The sequence below is a fragment of the Mus caroli genome, unplaced genomic scaffold, assembly GCF_978045245.1.
Source record: "Mus caroli unplaced genomic scaffold, Mus_caroli_1 scaffold_10, whole genome shotgun sequence".
In the NCBI taxonomy this organism is placed as follows: Eukaryota; Metazoa; Chordata; class Mammalia; order Rodentia; family Muridae; genus Mus; species Mus caroli.
In genome coordinates this window covers 26,886,241-26,903,772 of record NW_028227265.1, presented here as the reverse complement: position 1 = coordinate 26,903,772, position 17,532 = coordinate 26,886,241, and the positions used below count along the sequence as shown (strand labels likewise).

Genomic DNA, 17,532 nt, shown 5'->3' with positions numbered 1-17,532 from the left:
ACTTTCTATTGGTAGACACAGAAGTGAAGCGGACGGATGGGAAGAGGATCCCAGATGGCCAGCTTGCAGGAAGAATGTGTTCCTGACAGGATGACAAAACAATATTGGGGTCCTAGTAAGATGATGAGGTCACCCGCCACAGGAGAGAAAGGAAAACAGTGACATGGTCCTATGCAAGAGTCCACATGCTGGAACACCTGAGGCTTCCTTTTCACAGTGTCCCACAAACTAATGCCAAGGATTCCTTGAACTAATTGCTCAAGGAGAGCAGCCACAGAAGAGCAAATTTACCCTCTGCTTAAAAAGGTTTCATCACTTCATATTTATTTTAGAGACAAATACAAATCTTTCAAGAATCTTTCTTGAGCAGAGATATTTCTCTCTCATCTTACTCTTCATCCTTTGTACTAGGTTAAGCATGGAATGCTCTGGAAGCTTTTAGAAAGTCAACTCCCTTTATATTTATATTTTTCAGAAATGAAGAATGGTGCCACACGTGCATATTTATATTTATGTTTATAGTATTTATTTTTTCATGAATAGAAATAATGCTATACACTCTTTTAGCTCTGAAGCTAAGTAAAGGAAGAGTTATAATTCTCAACATGGTATTAAAAAAAAGAGAAAACAAAACATAACTAGATACATTATGGTGTTATAGGTTAAGTAGTATTGTATGGTAAGGGATAAAGGGAAGTGTGTGTGTGTGTGTGTGTGTGTGTGTGTGTGTGTGTGTGTGTCCTGCAGTGCTCAGCCCTCTGGTATTAGGTGACTCCCTTAGACTCTTCCTTTCCTCTACTGTAGCTATTATATGCTGCAGTGCTGCATTCGTTTCGTGATTACACTGTATCCATTTTCTACCTAATCTTGTATTGTATTCACAGTTAAGGCACAGTGAGTGTGATTTTTCTGTACAAATGAACAATGTATAACAATGTTCAGAAGATCTGTTGCAATGTAATTTTCTCCAAATCTCATTCAAGCCCATGACTGTGAAATACTAAAACTGAAATATAAAATTTCTATACCACTCTATATTTTAAAAAAGGGCATTAGTGGACGTCCATGAATAAGACTGTCTGCTTACTTTTCTGGCATATGGAACAATTGTACATTGTGCAAATGGAATAGGCAGCTTTGACTATGTTGTATGTGCCTCAATATTATCAAAGATGCATACCTTTCCACCCGACAAGAAATAGCATGGTTGACCCATCTCTTTTGGAGTCCTCAAGAGCAATTATGTGTCTCATGATCCTGTACCATGATATCTTCATTTGGTAGATTGTTATCTTGGGTAACTTTGAATAACCATAGTGCCTCCTTAATTGGTATACTTAACTGTACTTAACTGACTTCCTTTGGGTTTATTATTTTTTATATTGTGTGTGTGTGTGTGTGTGTGTGTGTGTGTGTCTGTCTGTCTGTCTGTCTGTCTGTCTGTCTTTGAGTATACACTGAATGTGTATGTGTGTGTGTGTTTCTGCAGAGACCAGAAAGTGTGTCAGATTCTCTGTAACTGGAGCCATGGGTGTTTTTGTCATTACTGGAAAGCTCAGAGTCATTATTATTGTGTTATAACTCTGTACTCCCCTTTGCACATACACATTAAAATATGCTTCCAGAAATTCTTTAGTCCCCTCAATGTCCTTTCCCTAGGAGCCAATTATATCTATAAAACATAGGCTCTTTTTAGATATTTATAACATTAGTGACCAGATATTAAATGATGATGCAATTAGCAGCTATCATTAATTTCAATATTTCAATACCATTGTCTCCAAAGAGCTGTTTTGTTTGGTGCTAGAGTGATGGCTCAGAACTAAGACCATATGTTTCTCTTCCTGCTGGCCAGAGTTTGCTTATTCCCACCCAAGTCAGCTCACATTCACACAAAATTACAGCTGCAGGGAAATCAGACAGTTCTGGCCTCTGTGGGTACCTACAGTTAGGGAACATCCACATATAGACACTCTCATAAACACATACTTAAAATAGTAAACCTAAACATTTTAATGATGTATCTTACTTTTAGGTATGCATATGCCTGTGTCTATGTGGCTCTGTGACAAGGAATGCAGATACAACCGAGACCAAAAGAAGGCTACAGGTCCTCCTGGCCCTGAGTTTCAGCTGTTCAGAGCCAATAATATTGTTGCTAAGAACCTACCCATGGATTTCTGCAAAAGAATTGTATACCCTCAACTGCCAAGTAACTTTATTTTCCCTCAGTAATTTCATAAATATTGTACAGTATTCAAAATAACGATGGCTGAACAATTATTGCCTTTTTTTCAGATGATATAAAAATTAGCACTAGCTGGATTAATCTGAACAAAGATTTTATTTGAGTTAAATGCTAGGCTGTCATCTTCTACAAGTATACAAGTATAGCTCTTATCCTACAGGCCCCTCCAATGTTACTTTATGGTCCTCTCATAGAACTGTTGAGGTCTGGCTGAGCTTTAGTGCTATGCAGGCAGCCTTAATGCTACAGGGAAAGAAGTCCCATGGCTTCTGATATCAGGTCAAAAAATGCAACGCAGTTGGTTCCTGTGGTCACGGAGTTCTCATGATCAGAACTCAGCCACAGAAAGGCCCACGTGGAGAGGAAGCACAAGCCAATATCAATTTGCCAGTCTTATAAGGAATCTTAGAAGTGGGTTTTTCTGCCACAGGAGAATTGTGCCAGGCTGAAGCTGGAGTGACAACAGAGTAGCTATTTCTCCTATGCTCTGCACAAATTAAAGTCAAGAAACGAATAAATGACTGTTACTTGTAACCATCAAGATGTGGGGGGAGTTTTTTATGGAATGATAAGCATCAGATCACGATTCTGTTAGCATCAGTGAAGAACAATGAGACAGCAGAAAGTTAATTGATGACTGCCTTTTATGATTAATACCTAATAAGTAAAATACCTCAAGACTCAGATATTCTGACCTCTAGAGTTACACAGTTTTTAATAACTTCCTTACTCCTCATGATCTCTATACTGTTTAACTTTCCTCTGTGTGTTTTTAAGTCTTTGCTATCTTGTTCTAGTTTTTTGCAAGAATCCTGAAAATGGTTCTTGGATTTCTAGACTCTTCTTTTTGAAAGCTGGGTAAATTAGGAGTGAATGAAAAGATGAGGCTCTTGCTGAGCAGTGGTCATTAGCAAAGACCAGCTCTGACTCCTTACTCTGTGGAAACTTTGGTGGGTTGTCGTTGACATCAGTCAGAGTGATCGTCACTTTGGTTGTCCCTGAGAGTCCACCCATGTGTCCACCCATGTCCTTGGCCTGGATCACCACGTGGTACTCCTCCTTGGCTTCTCTGTCCATATTGGGAAGGGCTGTCCTGATGATACCTATCAAATGAAAATTTAAAAATCATAAATATTCATTTATGACAAGATTTTTTAAAAAATATTATGTCTGGGAAGCTAAAGATACATAAAATATAGCCTGCTCAAAGATAAGTCATTTTAACACGGCAAACATAACATAAAGCGTTTAAGATAACACCTATGTATTATCAAGCAGATAATGAAAGTTACTTACAACATATTAATTAGTTTTTTTTTTCACTCTGCATGCAAGTAACAATGTCTTCCCTCTCAGACACAAGAATCCTGAAGACTGGAATGACAAGAGCCTATTGTGTGATAAGTTATATCTGAATCTATACTTGGGGACTTCTAGCAAAAAGCTTCAGAAATCAAGTCCTACATAAAACTAGTAGAAGCATCACTATGGGGTTGGAGAGATGGCTCAGCAGTTAAGAGAACTGACTGCTCTGCCAGAGGTACTGTGTTCAATTCCCAGCAATGACATGGTGGCTCACAATCATCTGTAGTGGGATCAGATGCACTCGTCTAGTGTGTGTCTGAAGACAGCTGCAGTGTACTCATATACATAAAAACTAAATAAATCTTTAAAAAAAAAAGAAAAGAAACATCTCTTCAGCTCATATTAGGTTTATTGAGGAGGCATAAGCTTTTTTGAACACATTAAATAGCTACTATTAATTTTTTGAGTGAGTGAACAGAGGAGTTAGAAAGATGAACAAAACGTGTGCAAAGATTCAGTGGATAATCACATGTAACTGAAAAACAGGATAAATTCAGGATTAAATTAATCACGACCTTTTTATATTGAAACATGATGTTCGTAAAAATATGCTTGCTTACATCTCTAGGGATCGTATAGAAGCTTTTACACTCAGTGAATAAAGTAATATTTGTAGTGTAAATACAAAGAGCAAGAAAGAAGTGCTGGGCTATGTTACACCTCACTGAGCCCAGTGTTGAGATGTTTCTTTGCAGCATCCTAGGTCTTATGAGACATCATTTTCCTTATTGGTTAGTTTCATGGGTTACTATTGTTAGTTAGTCAGTAACCTTTGTTCCCTGAGAGAAAGAAGACTAGAGTTTTTACTATCTATAGTAGTCTAGATGAAATCCCACATTTATCTTTAGTTTACCCAAAGACTAAAAGCAAAGATCTCCATGAAACCATAGACAATAACTCTACAAGTTGTTGTTTGAAGCAAGGAAATGAAAAATGAATTAATATATAAGTAGATGAGAGTTAAGAAAGCAAGTAAAAAATATTAAATTAGGAATTCATGTAAAAGTTGCAAATTGTATGAAAACCTTTCAAAAGTACAGAATATATTACGTGGGAAGGAAAAGGGAAGAGCAATGCAGAAGAGCAATGTTATAGGACTGTACTGCTCACTCTTGTTGACAATCAAGTTAGTATAAATGAAGTGAAACATTGTTTTAGTTTCTGTTGTATACTGACTCACTTTACTGATCTGCTCTTTGTTTTACAGCATCCTTTGGGAACCTATGTTCACAGCAGGAGATTGGGAATGTGCTGGATCTTCTAGTAGGGTGAACATTTACAGTTACTCCTGACACTTCTTAGTTTACCCAGTGGTCTTCCAAGGATGTTTTAAAAGCTAACACTACTTTGTAACAACCTTCGACCCTTTTAGTATGGATCCACAATTCAAAGCATTTCCAATTCATAAATTAAATTTTAAATATTTGTGATTATCATCTGAGACACTAATAAATGTGTATTATTCCATTCATCCATATGTACAGAACATACATAGGCCATCTCGTACTAACTGCCAAGTGGCCCTTTAGTTTTGTTTTAATTTAAGGAATTTTAGAGTCAAAGCAGTTAAATGAGGAGGCATAGATTCCTTGTTTAAAATCAGTCATGACTTACAAAGACGATGTAATTGACCATACCTGTTTGGGCCTCCACCGAGAAGTAGGGTTGTCCTTCAAGGATGCTATACACTAACTTGGCACTATTTCCATAGGTAGGATCATCTGCATCAGAGGCTGTCACTTGGATAACTGATGTTCCTAAATAAAAGAGGGTCAGGGGAAGCAATTAGCAACATCCAATAAACTTCTCAAATTTCATTGCTGTTTACAGAATTTCATTTAAAATGAAGACCTGTAATGAAGCTCACAATGACTCTACATGATCTTATTGTCCTATAGTTCATGTGCAGACCACTCCTCTCCCTGCCATTCTTCCTTCTAGTTTCCTTCTTCTGTTTCGTTTTTATCAGCAAGGTCAAACTAAGGTTTAAAATGAAACTCTCTACTTTCACAGTTCTTCCTGGTTGGTTTGCTATTTAAAATAATAATATGAACATTCTTGTCAAATACTCCTAAAACCATGTGAATTAAATGTTTAGTATATCACATAATCAAATAAAAATCTCTCCTGAGAGTGCAATAAGTGACAATTAATGAAGAATTGCTTTCCATGAAAGGATAGAGGGCACTTTCCCATCTGTGACAATGAACATATCATTTTATTGTTGCTTTGCATGCTATAAAATTACTTCTGATACTAAATTTTAATTAATTTGTGGCTATAAATATTATATAGAATGCTGTTCCCCAATGTTATGAAAATTACATGTTTCCCTCTCTGTAGGGTCTGGTGTCCATATCACAGAAACTATCAGTGAGGGATTAATAGGATCTAAGACATTCCTATGTCATAAGACATGAAAATCAGGGAATAAAGGAATGAGATGACCTTTTTTTTCTTTATAAGCTCTATTGTCACATTAAGCATCTGAGACATGCCATGTTGAGCTTCAACATAGAGAGGGAAGGAGGGAAGAGGCAATTATCCAGGATGCCTCTGTCAGGCACTGTCTGAGGTAAATTCCAGGTAAAGTGCCACTATTCTCTGCTGGACATTTTGGCATCTATTTTACTTTGGGAAGATTTGGGATGAGAAATATGACATCTTAAAGTCTCTTTTTCATGTTGTTTATTGTCACAGCTGGGAATCTGTCTTGCAGGGACATCTAGCAAGAATAAAGTCCAAGTTTCTCCTTTGACATTTCAGCAGAATGGTGGGAGGGAGGTGCTCCTGGCAGGGAACAGAACCTGTTTACACAACTTACAGGTAGCTATCCTTTACTTCCGAGGGGTTTCTGTGACTTCTATGAGAAACACAAGACAATGTTCACTCTTTTTCAAAAATCAATTTTCTATACCCACTGTCTTTTGTGAACATCTTCCTACAAAGTAGGGATTATTCTAGAAAATGGGTGTTATACCAGAGAAAGACTTCATAGAATGCTAAGTAAGTTATAAATCTTTATGATTTAATGGAATTCTATTTTATTTTGGAATTTTTAAAATTTCTAAAACTGAAAAATTCGAATATTGAAGGAGTTATCAAATATTTCTATTTGACCTATATACCCAGAACTCATTAGTAACTATTATCATGATCTCATAGTCGACAAAATGATAAATTAGGAAGGGAAACAAAGGAGCCCTGGTTCACACAGCTTTCTGATGACAAAACAATAATTTCATATGGTAGAGTAGAAAGTCTGAGCGCTGCCATAGGCTCCAAAGTGTCCTGTAAGGAGCAAAAGTCCAGCTGGGTTATCAGTTTGGATGACTAGCTACCTCTGCTTCTTCCATCCTTTCTTCTCATTAGAATTCACATCTAAGGATAGCACAGTCAAGGGACCAGACAAGAATAAGTAAAAGGAAGGAAGGAGACAATGATTCAGCCTGGCTTTTTCTCAGTAAAAGAAGATCTTATGGGATGGATCCCCGGGTGGGGCAGTCTCTGAATGGTCCTTCCTTCAGTCTCAGTTCCGAACTTTGTCTCTGTAACTCCTTCCATGGGTATTTTGTTCCCACTTCTAAGAAGGAACGAAGTATCCACACTTTGGTCTTCCTTCTTCTTGAGTTTCATGAGTTCTGCAAATTGTATCTTGGGGATTCTAAACTATTGCAACAAGATTTTGCTGATGGGACCCTGATATAGCAGTCTTCTATGAGGCTATGCCAGTGCCTGGTAAATACAGAAGTGGATGCTCACAGTCATCTATTGGATGGAACACAGGGTCCCCAATGAAGGAGCTAGAGAAATTACCAAAGAAGCTGAAGGGGTCTGCAGCCCTATAGGAGAAACAACAATGTGAACTAACCAATACCCCCAGAGCTTGTGTCTCTAGCGGCATATGTAGCAGAGGATGGCCTTGTTGGCCATCAGTAGGAGAGAGGCCCTTGATCTTGCGAAGATTCTAGGCCCCAGTATAAGGGAATGCCAGGGATAGGAGAGTTGGGGAGCAGGGAGAGTTGTAGTCACATATGCATATATATATATATATATAAATGTATATATACATACATAGATATGTGTGTGTGTGTGTATATATACACACACACACACATATAGATAAATAGATAGAGATAGAGAGGGGGAGGGTATAGGGGACTTTTGGAGAGGAAACTAGGAAAGGGGATAACATTTGAAATGTAAATGAAGAAAACATCTATTAAAAAAATAAATCTAAAAAAAAAAAGAAGAAGAAGATCTTAGTAGACATCTTAGGGCAATGGCAGTTCTGTCACAAGAGGCTCCACACACAGACTGGAAGTCTCTCAGAGCCCTAAAGTCACAGCTGACTGTTTTGAGTAAGCTAATCTTTATAATCAGTGCTTGGTTTTTCTCTCACTGGTAAAACAAACAATCTATCCCTGATGGCTTTTAGATTCACTTGGGGCCAATGGATCAGATTCACTCAAAAGACCACATTCTAGAAATTCAAGCAGAAATGATACCAAGAGGCAGATGTTAGAGTTCCATCTTCAAGCAAAGCAGTATGTCTTTAAGCATATTTGAAATCATCAGCTGATGGCAGCCTTATATGCATTTTGGGTGAATTTAGTAACACAAGTGACCCTGGACTAATTAGTTAATCTCTTTCTGCTTCGGTTTCTCATTTATCCAAGACCAACTGGAATGACTGCAAAGTTTAATCATGGGGAAGTTAAACACGCTAGGGTGTGTTCCCAATCAATTAATGTGAAGCCCAAAGCAGCAAACATTATCATTGCTGTTACTTATTCGACATCAATGCCCTAGTGATTGGATGAATAAAATCATTACTCTTTGAAGACTGGAAATTGTAATTCCTCTTCTACAGAGGAAGAGCAAATATTAAATGGTGTCACTTCACACAGTTGAACATAAGTCAGGATTTGCTAAACTGAATCTCATTCTTCCCCCTTCCAGACTTCTTAGTTAATAGGAAGTTAAGAGTTGACTTTAGAACCTCAAGTCTAATATAAACATTTGAAAATCTGAGTCTCTATATTGATTTCATGCACTTTTCCTTGGTGGCCCTTCCTTTCTGTTTGTTTCTTTTTTTCAATGTGTTAGGGATTTTTTTAATCTTATATGTTCTTTTCTTATTATCTTTTAGAAGTCTGATTGTTTACTACTGAGACAGAAAAATAAAGGTTGAATGTGGATGGCAGGGGATGTGTGGAGTAACTGAGAGGGGATGTGTGAAGTAACTGGGAGGGGATGTGTGGAGTAACTGGGAGGGTTTACCACAATCATGATATTTTGTGTGAGGGAAAAAAAACTACTTTAATTTTTAAGAATCCAACAAGGCATTTTTTTTTCCTTGTTAATGTGCAATAATGATTCAACACAAGCTCTGCTTCCTGGGTTGGACGGCAGGCACCAGCCTGTCAACCTGCAGACATACCAGATAGAAGGAGAATAGGTGACCATTACTTACGTACCCACATTGGACCTCTCAGGCACATTGGCATGATAGATTTCATGCAGAAACTCTGGAGGGTTGTCATTAATGTCCTGGACCTTAACAATGAATTCTGAAGGTGGCTCCAGTGGTCTGTTGGTGTCCCTGTCCACCGCCTGAGCCATCAGTGTGTACTGGGCTCTCTCCTCTCGGTCCAATGTCTTGGTGGCATGAATGTTCCCTGATTTGTCATCAATCACAAAAATGGTTCCCGCTCCTTCACCTGAGAGAATGTATTTAATGTTCCCATCACCGGAGTCAATGTCAGAATGAAGCTAGAAAACAAAAAAGAAGAGAAAAGAAAGAAAGAATGCAGGATTTGTAATTTCATGAGGAACACAATAAAAGCACATAGGTTGAAAGTTACACTATGTACACATGTGTGCACATACATACAGTCACACATATATCATGAGATGAAGTGATTTCCATCATCATTTTCTGAATAGAGAAATGGAGACTTAGATAACTGCTATGACCGAGGTAATGATGAGGTTGATGAATTTGAAAATGTTTAATTCTGAGGTTCATGTTCTTCCTCTCTTATTCTCTCTCTTTGACTGTATATATGCATACATACAAAATATAGACATGCACTTATGCTTCAGTAGTTATTTGGAAAGAAATGCACGTATATATTTCAAAAAGATATAAGCATGATTTTATGCAGCATATTTCTCTCAGTGTTTATTCCCATTTCATCCCTTCTTCAGCTCTGAATCACATTTTTGTCAGTTTCTTAGGACTCATTTATGAGATAATAATTCAAGCCTATACATATACAAACTTATCTCCACAGATTCTTAAAAGCTCTTTGCTTAATTTTACATAATAAGGGCTATAAATTGTATATTATAAATTGTAGATTTAGATTCCTCTAACTTTAACTTCTGCAGCTCCATCAACATCTAGGTATAAACGGCTTCCTTATCCACCATGTGATATTAATGTAATCTTTGTAGAGATCCTCTTCAAAGGACACTTATATTTGTTACTACAAATACAAGTCTAGGCATCTGTTACTACAAATCCTTCAACTAATTAGATTTTTCTAGATCTACTGTCTAGTGTCCAGAGTCTAATGTCTGGAGCTATCATCTTCTTGGGAGAAGAATCTCCTATGACCCTATGATCATAGTGGACAGTGGGGTAAAGTGCTAGACATGTTGTCCTCAGACCCTTGAAAGAACTTTCTATATCCTTGGGATTTTCATGTTTTCCAGGATGCCTTTAGACACGATGATTTTTGCCTAAATATGTGTTGATGGAGTCAAGAATCTACTATGGTCTTTTAGCTGCTAATTCGACCAGCAGCTCTGCCTGAATTCTGCTCTCTGTTTCAGAGCCCACACCCACCAAAGACTTCATTGATTTTCCTGCAGCAATAAAGCCTATGCACTCACTTTCTGTCCTCAGGATTTCTGAGGTCCTTAACCTCCTTTATACTAATGCTATTTTAGTTGTTACATGAAATTATTACATGGTTTGAACTAATTTATATTTTTAAAAAATGACTGCTATTATATGAGTTATTTTCATTGCTTTATAATATTGAAAATTAGCTAGAAGATATAAAATACTAATCAATTAAACCTGTTATGTATAGAATTTCAGAAAAATAAAATAAACAGTAAACAAAAAGTTATATTCAAGCATTTACTACAATAAAGAGTGTAACTAATTTTTATTTAATATTAATGACTTTAATAATTTATAAATATCATTTTATTACTGTTAGTAAAATTTCTATCATTATTATAAAACCAAGGCCTACACAGTTTGCTTGAGGTTCACAAAGAAAAACTGAATATACTACTTTTTAAAATGATTCTATCATTTAAATTTCCTAAATATGTTTAATTATTTGTAGAGTTTTGGTGAAACACCAAAAAGTTCAGCACCGACATGGATACATAGGCATAATCTACAGCCATATTGGTTGTGTATCCCAAGGCTTCTCGGGCAGGGACAGTAGGAAAACTTTTGCTTCTGAAAGGTAAGAAAATATAATCCACCATTTTAATGCAATATGACTGATGTAATTCTTAAGAGTTTGGCCATTTGTGGAGGGAAATATGAAGTTACTTGATGGATTTCAGTGGACTAATAGAATATCCACAATGTTCATGCTGTTTCCTTCATGGCCTGTGTTCCCCTCTCCTATCCAGACTAGGATTGTGGTGTTTCTTCTTTCCCTGTGCTTCATGGGTATCAAATGTTAGTTAGAGGTTAAGTCCCAGGCGCTGGTGAGATGGCTTAGCAGATAAGAGCACTGACTGCTCTTCTGAGTGTCCTGAGTTCAATTCCCAGCAACCACATGATGGTTTACTGCCACCTGTAATGAGATCTGACTCCCCATTCTGGTGTGTCTGAAGGCAGCTACAGTGTACTTACATATAATAAATAAATACATCATTTAAAAAAAATGTACTGGGGCATATAAGATAATGTTTGCAGACCAAGGGTCTCTCCTCCTTCTCTTCCCATTGATGGCCTACTAGGACATCCTCTGCTACATATGCAACTAGAGACACAAGCTCTGGGGGTTACTGGTTAGTTCATGTTGTTGTTCCACCTATAGGGTTGCAGACCCCTTTAGCTCCTTGGGTACTTTCTCTAGCTCCTTCATTTGGGGCCCTGCATTCCATTGAATAGATGACTGGGAGCATCCACTTCTGTATTTGCCAGGTACTGGCATAGCCTCAAAAGATGCCAGGGTCAGGAAGCAGGAGTGGGTGGGTTGGGGAGCAGGGCAGGGGGGAGGGTATAGGGGATGTTTGAGATAGCATTTGAAATGTAAATGAAGAGGATATCTAATAAAATAAATGCTAATTTTTCATTTAAAAAAAGAAATGAAGATGTAAATATAAATGTCAAGGTACTGAAAGTTTCTAAAGATCTTCATGTATTACACATGAAAACATAAAGAGACATTTCATAGAGACACATGAAAACATAAAGAGACATTTCATAGAGGCAGGCAGATTTCTGAGTTCAAGGCAAGCCTGGTCTACAGAGTGAGTTCCAGGACAGCCAAAGCCATACAGAGAAAGCCTGTCTCAAAAAACCAAAAAAAAAAAAAAAAAAAAAAAAAAAAAAAAAAAAAAAGAGGCATTTCATAACTAGCCATGGAGCTGAAATTTTTACCAAGCATCGGGCTTATCCTATTTCCACTTTGTTTCTCCTCCCTCCAAGATTTAAAAGTAGGATATGTCTTCCCTAGTTTTCCTCTGTCACAAAGATGATCTATTGTACTGACAATACTATTTATTAGGTTCTACAGGAAAGCAGTTTGGGAACACAGCAAGTGCTATCAAGGGGCCAGTTGCTGAGGCAAGCACAGCCAGTTCCTGACTCCAAAGACTGCTTGCTTCTCTCTTTGCACAGCACAGCATGACACAGGCTGAATTTCCTACACACAAACTCTAAGTCTTTTGTGCTTTGCCAAATTCTACCTTTTCAGGGAATTTTCAAGCATTCAACCTTGAATGTCACCATTCAAAGACTGTTAGTGAACAAGCCAACTATTCCTCCTACTTAAGCAGGAATCATCTCAGCACCATTTCAAAAGGAAGATTTTGCCAGATCTAAGCAGGCACATATGGACACACACACATATGCAGAGGCACACACACATATGCAGAGGCACACATACACATGTAAAGGCACACACACACACACACACACACACACACATGCAGAGGCACGTACACATACACAAACACACACCATCCAACTAAGAGTCCTTTCACGGACCTTACTTTTCAAGGTCATACATGGGATGATGCCAGATTTTCCCTTCCTCTCTTTATTCCTGTTCTTCTCCTGAGTGCATCATATGACATTTGTGATATCCAGAGAGACACAAAGTCATCTGACTCACTAAGCCCTCTCCCCACTGCCACCTCCAAGCCTAAACACACACTGTCCCCCACTGAGACAGTGACAAAGCAGAGGGTCATTTTCTCAGAGCAATTTAATACCCAGCTCTACACATTGCTTAAGCTAAATTGCCCTGCTTTACTGGGGCTGTCTTTTTCCTCTTCCTTTCTGTGGACACAGCACAGCTCTTCAGTTACAGGATTCTGCTGGTCAATTATTTTCCCCTACTTCCATGCTATCAAGACTACCTCTACCTCTTTTTCACTGTATGTACACATGAATGAAATTATTTAGAACATTATTTCTAAAAAAATGTATTTCCAGTTCTAAATTAGGTTGAGATTATCATGAACATTTGTTGAGCATAAAAATAAATGATATGCTGGGCGTGGTGGTGCACGCCTTTTATCCCAGCACTTGGGAGGCAGAGGCAGGCAGATTTCTGAGTTCGAGGCCAGCCTGGTCTACAAAGTGAGTTCCAGGACAACGAGGGCTATACAGAGAAACCCTGTCTCGAAAAACCAAAAAAAAAAAAAAAAAAAGATATAAAAAGTGGAAGTGGATGCTCACTGTCAGCTATTGGATGGATCACAGGGCTCCCAATGGAGAAGCTAGAGAAAGTACTCAAGGAGCTAAAGGGATCTGCAACCCTATAGTTGGAACAACATGATGAACTAACCAGTACCCCAGAGCTCTTGTCTCTAGCTGCATATGTATTGAAAGATGGCCTAGTCGGCCATCACTGGAAAGAGAGGCCCATTGGACTTGCAAACTTTATATGCCCCAATACAGGGGAATGCCAGGGCCAAAAGAATGGGAATGGGTGGGTAGGGAAGTGGGGGGGGGGACTATGGGGGACTTTTGGGATAGCATTGGAAATGTAATTAAGGAAAATACATAATAAAAAAAAGAAAAAAAAAACAAACAAACAAAAAAACAACGAAGATAACTTGTTGGCATCCTTTGGGTTCAAAAGTAAATATCTCTATCATCTATCCTTGCATTTCTCTATATAGAATCAGTTCTGTTTAACTTGAATGTCAGGGTTATTAGATACGTGCCTCTATTTTTCATAAGGTTTAAGGACATAAATTGAAATTCATTACCCTCCTCATTATATTTGTTCTTCTTTCTTAAATGACTAAGTGGCTGCCTCTTTTTCTTGCTTGTTTGGGGTCAGGTAATGCTTCAACCTGATTTCTTGTCTGTCTACCACTTCCACATAATAGAGCTTCCATTTGTACATATTAAAATAACTATCTCCTGTGAACTAGTGTCAATATTACCTAAGAGACTGTCTCATGTTTTATCATAATAAGTAGTAAGAAGTCAGTTTGCCAAATGTGTTTTGCCCTCTCTACATTTATATTTCCAATGGAGTTGAATAACCAGTGCATAATCTTAGAAGTGGAAATACAGCAAAAACATACCTAAAGACAAAATGGATAGTATCATTCCTATCCTAAAGACACATATTCACTCATTTCATTGGAGATGGTGGTATTAGTGCCAAGAGCTAAGGATTTGAGGCTAATCTAATTCCTCATACAAAGTAAAACGAAATGAAGTAACAGAGGCAGACATGTAAAACAGCAAAGTAGGATGAAAGGGATTGGTAAGACATGGGAATATAAAAGTGGGAACAGGCAAGTTGGGGTTAGAATATAGTCCAAGAAATTCCTCCAGTTGAAGAATGGTTCAATAAATTAAGGCAGTATTTCTTTTAATAGACTCTAAAGCAATCCAAAGTCAAAATGGAGTCCTTATCCTATAACAAGTGAACATTAGAAGCATTCTCAGTGTGGTTTAGTCTGTGAATGAGGAGGAAAAGACTGGGCGTGTATATACATAATATGATTCTCTTTTGAATGATAGTAGATAATTCTTGTTCTCTTTTTCTGTTTCATTATTTCAGTTTTACTTACCTTGCTTTCATCTATTCATTAGTTTGTCTTGTTTTGTCTTGTTTTTTGTTGGATTGTTTGTTTGTTTGTTCATTTGTTTGTTTGTTTTGTTTTGACCTGGTCATGTCCTTCTGCACTGATAATGAGCACATATAGACATATCAACAACAAATATAAGCAGCCTTACCCTGCCCACCAGCACAGGGTCAGGCCCGGTGTACTCTTCTATCACAAAGAACTGGTTCCAGACCCAACCTCTCTTGGAGCGTTGCAGCACCTGCCCCTCCTTGCCCTTCTCATGGTGTCCATGGAAAGAGGGATGCAGGTGGCTTCGTCGCTCCAGGGCAAATGCCTGGCTGTGGTATAGCATGCTCAGGCACACCAGGGCAGCTTGTAAACAGTAGTTCTCCTTCATTTTTGGTTATGCAGTAGGCACAGGAGAATGCAGCTGTCACTCCCTACACCAACAGAGTGGCTTTCTTTCGGATGGCAGTCTCCCAGATGTGTCAAGTAGACCTTCTCTGGAATGGAATATCTTCACTCACTGAGGACATCACGCCAGGGTTGTTCACCTCCGCAGTCAGCTTCTGCAAGCAGAGAGAGAGAGAGAGAGAGAGAGATGAGATTAGCTGCAGCCTTCATCCACCTATTGTTTCGTTTCCATTTAACAAACATGTTGGTTTGAATATCAGTTTACCACTTGTCAGCTTTGGGAAAGCTGACAGCTTTCTCTGAACCCAGCTTGCTCATTTCAGAAATGTAGATAAGAATAATATTCGTTGAAAGGTTGCTGCAACGATCAGGAGAAAAGGGAATATAAGGCCACTAACACAATGTCTAGAACCCAGAAACTCTCTATTATTCATTGAATATATGTGTGATTGGCTATGTTCATGGCTTAGAGAAACTAGGGAGGTAAGCCTCGGAGCATAACACAGCATCCACAGCAAGGATGCCAAAGGCCAACACAGTAAAGAGAGGATGCCTAAAGGATATGGTGCCTGAATTGTATACTAAAGCAAAAGCTTCTGTGTTAAGAATGGAGAAAATAGGATACCATGAAAAAAAAAAAACCATCAGAATTCCATAACCATTACAGTTGGCCAACCACAGCATAAACCAAGACTTAAGCACAAATGGAAAATAAGAGGAATCTTATGTCATAGACTGTGAGATGGAAGGAAAGACAAGGCAGACCTCAGGAAATGATGATGGGAATGAAAATAATCAATGAAGAAATGAATGACTAAGGTATGTATGTGGGAGGGGTACAGGTGTGCAATCCAGAGCTCTGTAGACAGGCACAGAAGGATCACAGCAATTTTAAGAAGTCAGAGGCTACTTTGATCTAATCTGACTTTCATAGTGAATTCCAGCACAGCCCAACCTAGCAAGGTGCTGTATTTATAGAGAAAAAAAAATCTAAAAGGTCAAGTTTTCATTGAGCTTTGTGAATCAATTAATTAAATTATGTTGATCAATTAACACTATAGTGTCAACTAATAGGTCAAATTTCCATTGACTCACTGCAGGATCTATTAATGCTATTGAAGTCAATTACAGCTACAGCATCAATTTGTTCTTTTATGGTCTGACATCTCCCTCACCAGCTCAGCATCCTATCTTGCTGGACAGCTTTTCATAGGATGCTTTCCAGTTTCACCCCCATCACAAGAAGAAAAATTGAACAGTAAACCTGTTGCAGGCAGCATATTATTGCTTCTTCAAACCCAACCAGCCCACTCCTACTCAATAGCAGTAAGATGGAGCCATGGGCATAGTTTACCTTCCCAAATTCCTTGTATTTCTCTGACCTAGAGTCCCTCTAGCTCCCAGACTTCTTGAATTTCAGGGTTCTGGTACCGGAAATAAATTCAATAATATTCTTTGATTACTCCCCCCCACTTAAAATTCATTGTTCCTTGTTTAGAAGTATCTGCTTCTTCTTCTTGGTGGTATCCAGAGTCCAGGTGTTCTCAAAAACACATGCATTCTCTATTAACCCATTACCCATGGATTAACACAGAGTGGGAATCTAGATTTCTCCTATTTTCCCAGGGAGGCAAAATGCAAGCCTGTTACTGTTGCTAACCAGATTGTGCACATGTGCCTTGAAACTGGAGATAATAAAAAAAAAAGTGGGGGGCAGGGAAGCACTCAGAGAGAAAGGAAGTAGAGTTACTTAGCCATTTGGCTTTAGTAATCTTGGGCATAAGAGGGCTGGTAGACTTCTTTTTCACATAGCAAATCCCTTTTCTCTTGGTAGCCTGACTTAACCTTTTTAAGTCTTTGGTCTTACGCCAAGATAATATTTGGACATGCTGCAGATACAAAGGTGTCTGCTATCATCCAAATAGCACTTCTCCATAGGATTACTCCTTTCTCTTCTCAAGAAATAGGGAGTTGAAGCCCTTAGTATTGGTTGTTTACAGATGCATTGGAATGTGTAAAATGCAGTATGAAGGAATAAAGGTAAAAGATGCCTTCTTGTCACACACCAACCTCATTCCTCACATTAAATACATTTATAGTTTAACACTGACATTTCTCTCTTTCTCTCTCTCTCTCCGTGTGTGTGTGTGTGTGTGTGTGTGTGTGTGTGTGTGTGTGTTTATGTGTGTCTGTGTGTGACT

At 38.2% G+C, this 17,532-nt stretch overlaps 1 protein-coding gene across 3 annotated transcripts in view; it reads right to left on the bottom strand.

Annotated features, from left to right (window-relative positions):
* The window catches only part of Cdh11 (cadherin 11), a 158,161-nt gene that overhangs the window by 35,604 nt on the left and 105,025 nt on the right, over nt 1-17,532 (bottom strand). For all 3 annotated transcript variants that reach the window (XM_029480445.2, XM_085843673.1, XM_085843674.1), the window contains 4 exons: nt 15,087-15,486; nt 9,094-9,388; nt 5,251-5,370; nt 3,184-3,351 (listed from right to left, as the gene is read on the bottom strand). In XM_029480445.2, coding sequence (XP_029336305.2) covers nt 3,184-3,351; nt 5,251-5,370; nt 9,094-9,388; nt 15,087-15,314 — 811 coding nt within the window. In that variant the 5' untranslated portion in view covers nt 15,315-15,486. The remainder of the gene's footprint in view (nt 1-3,183; nt 3,352-5,250; nt 5,371-9,093; nt 9,389-15,086; nt 15,487-17,532) is intronic.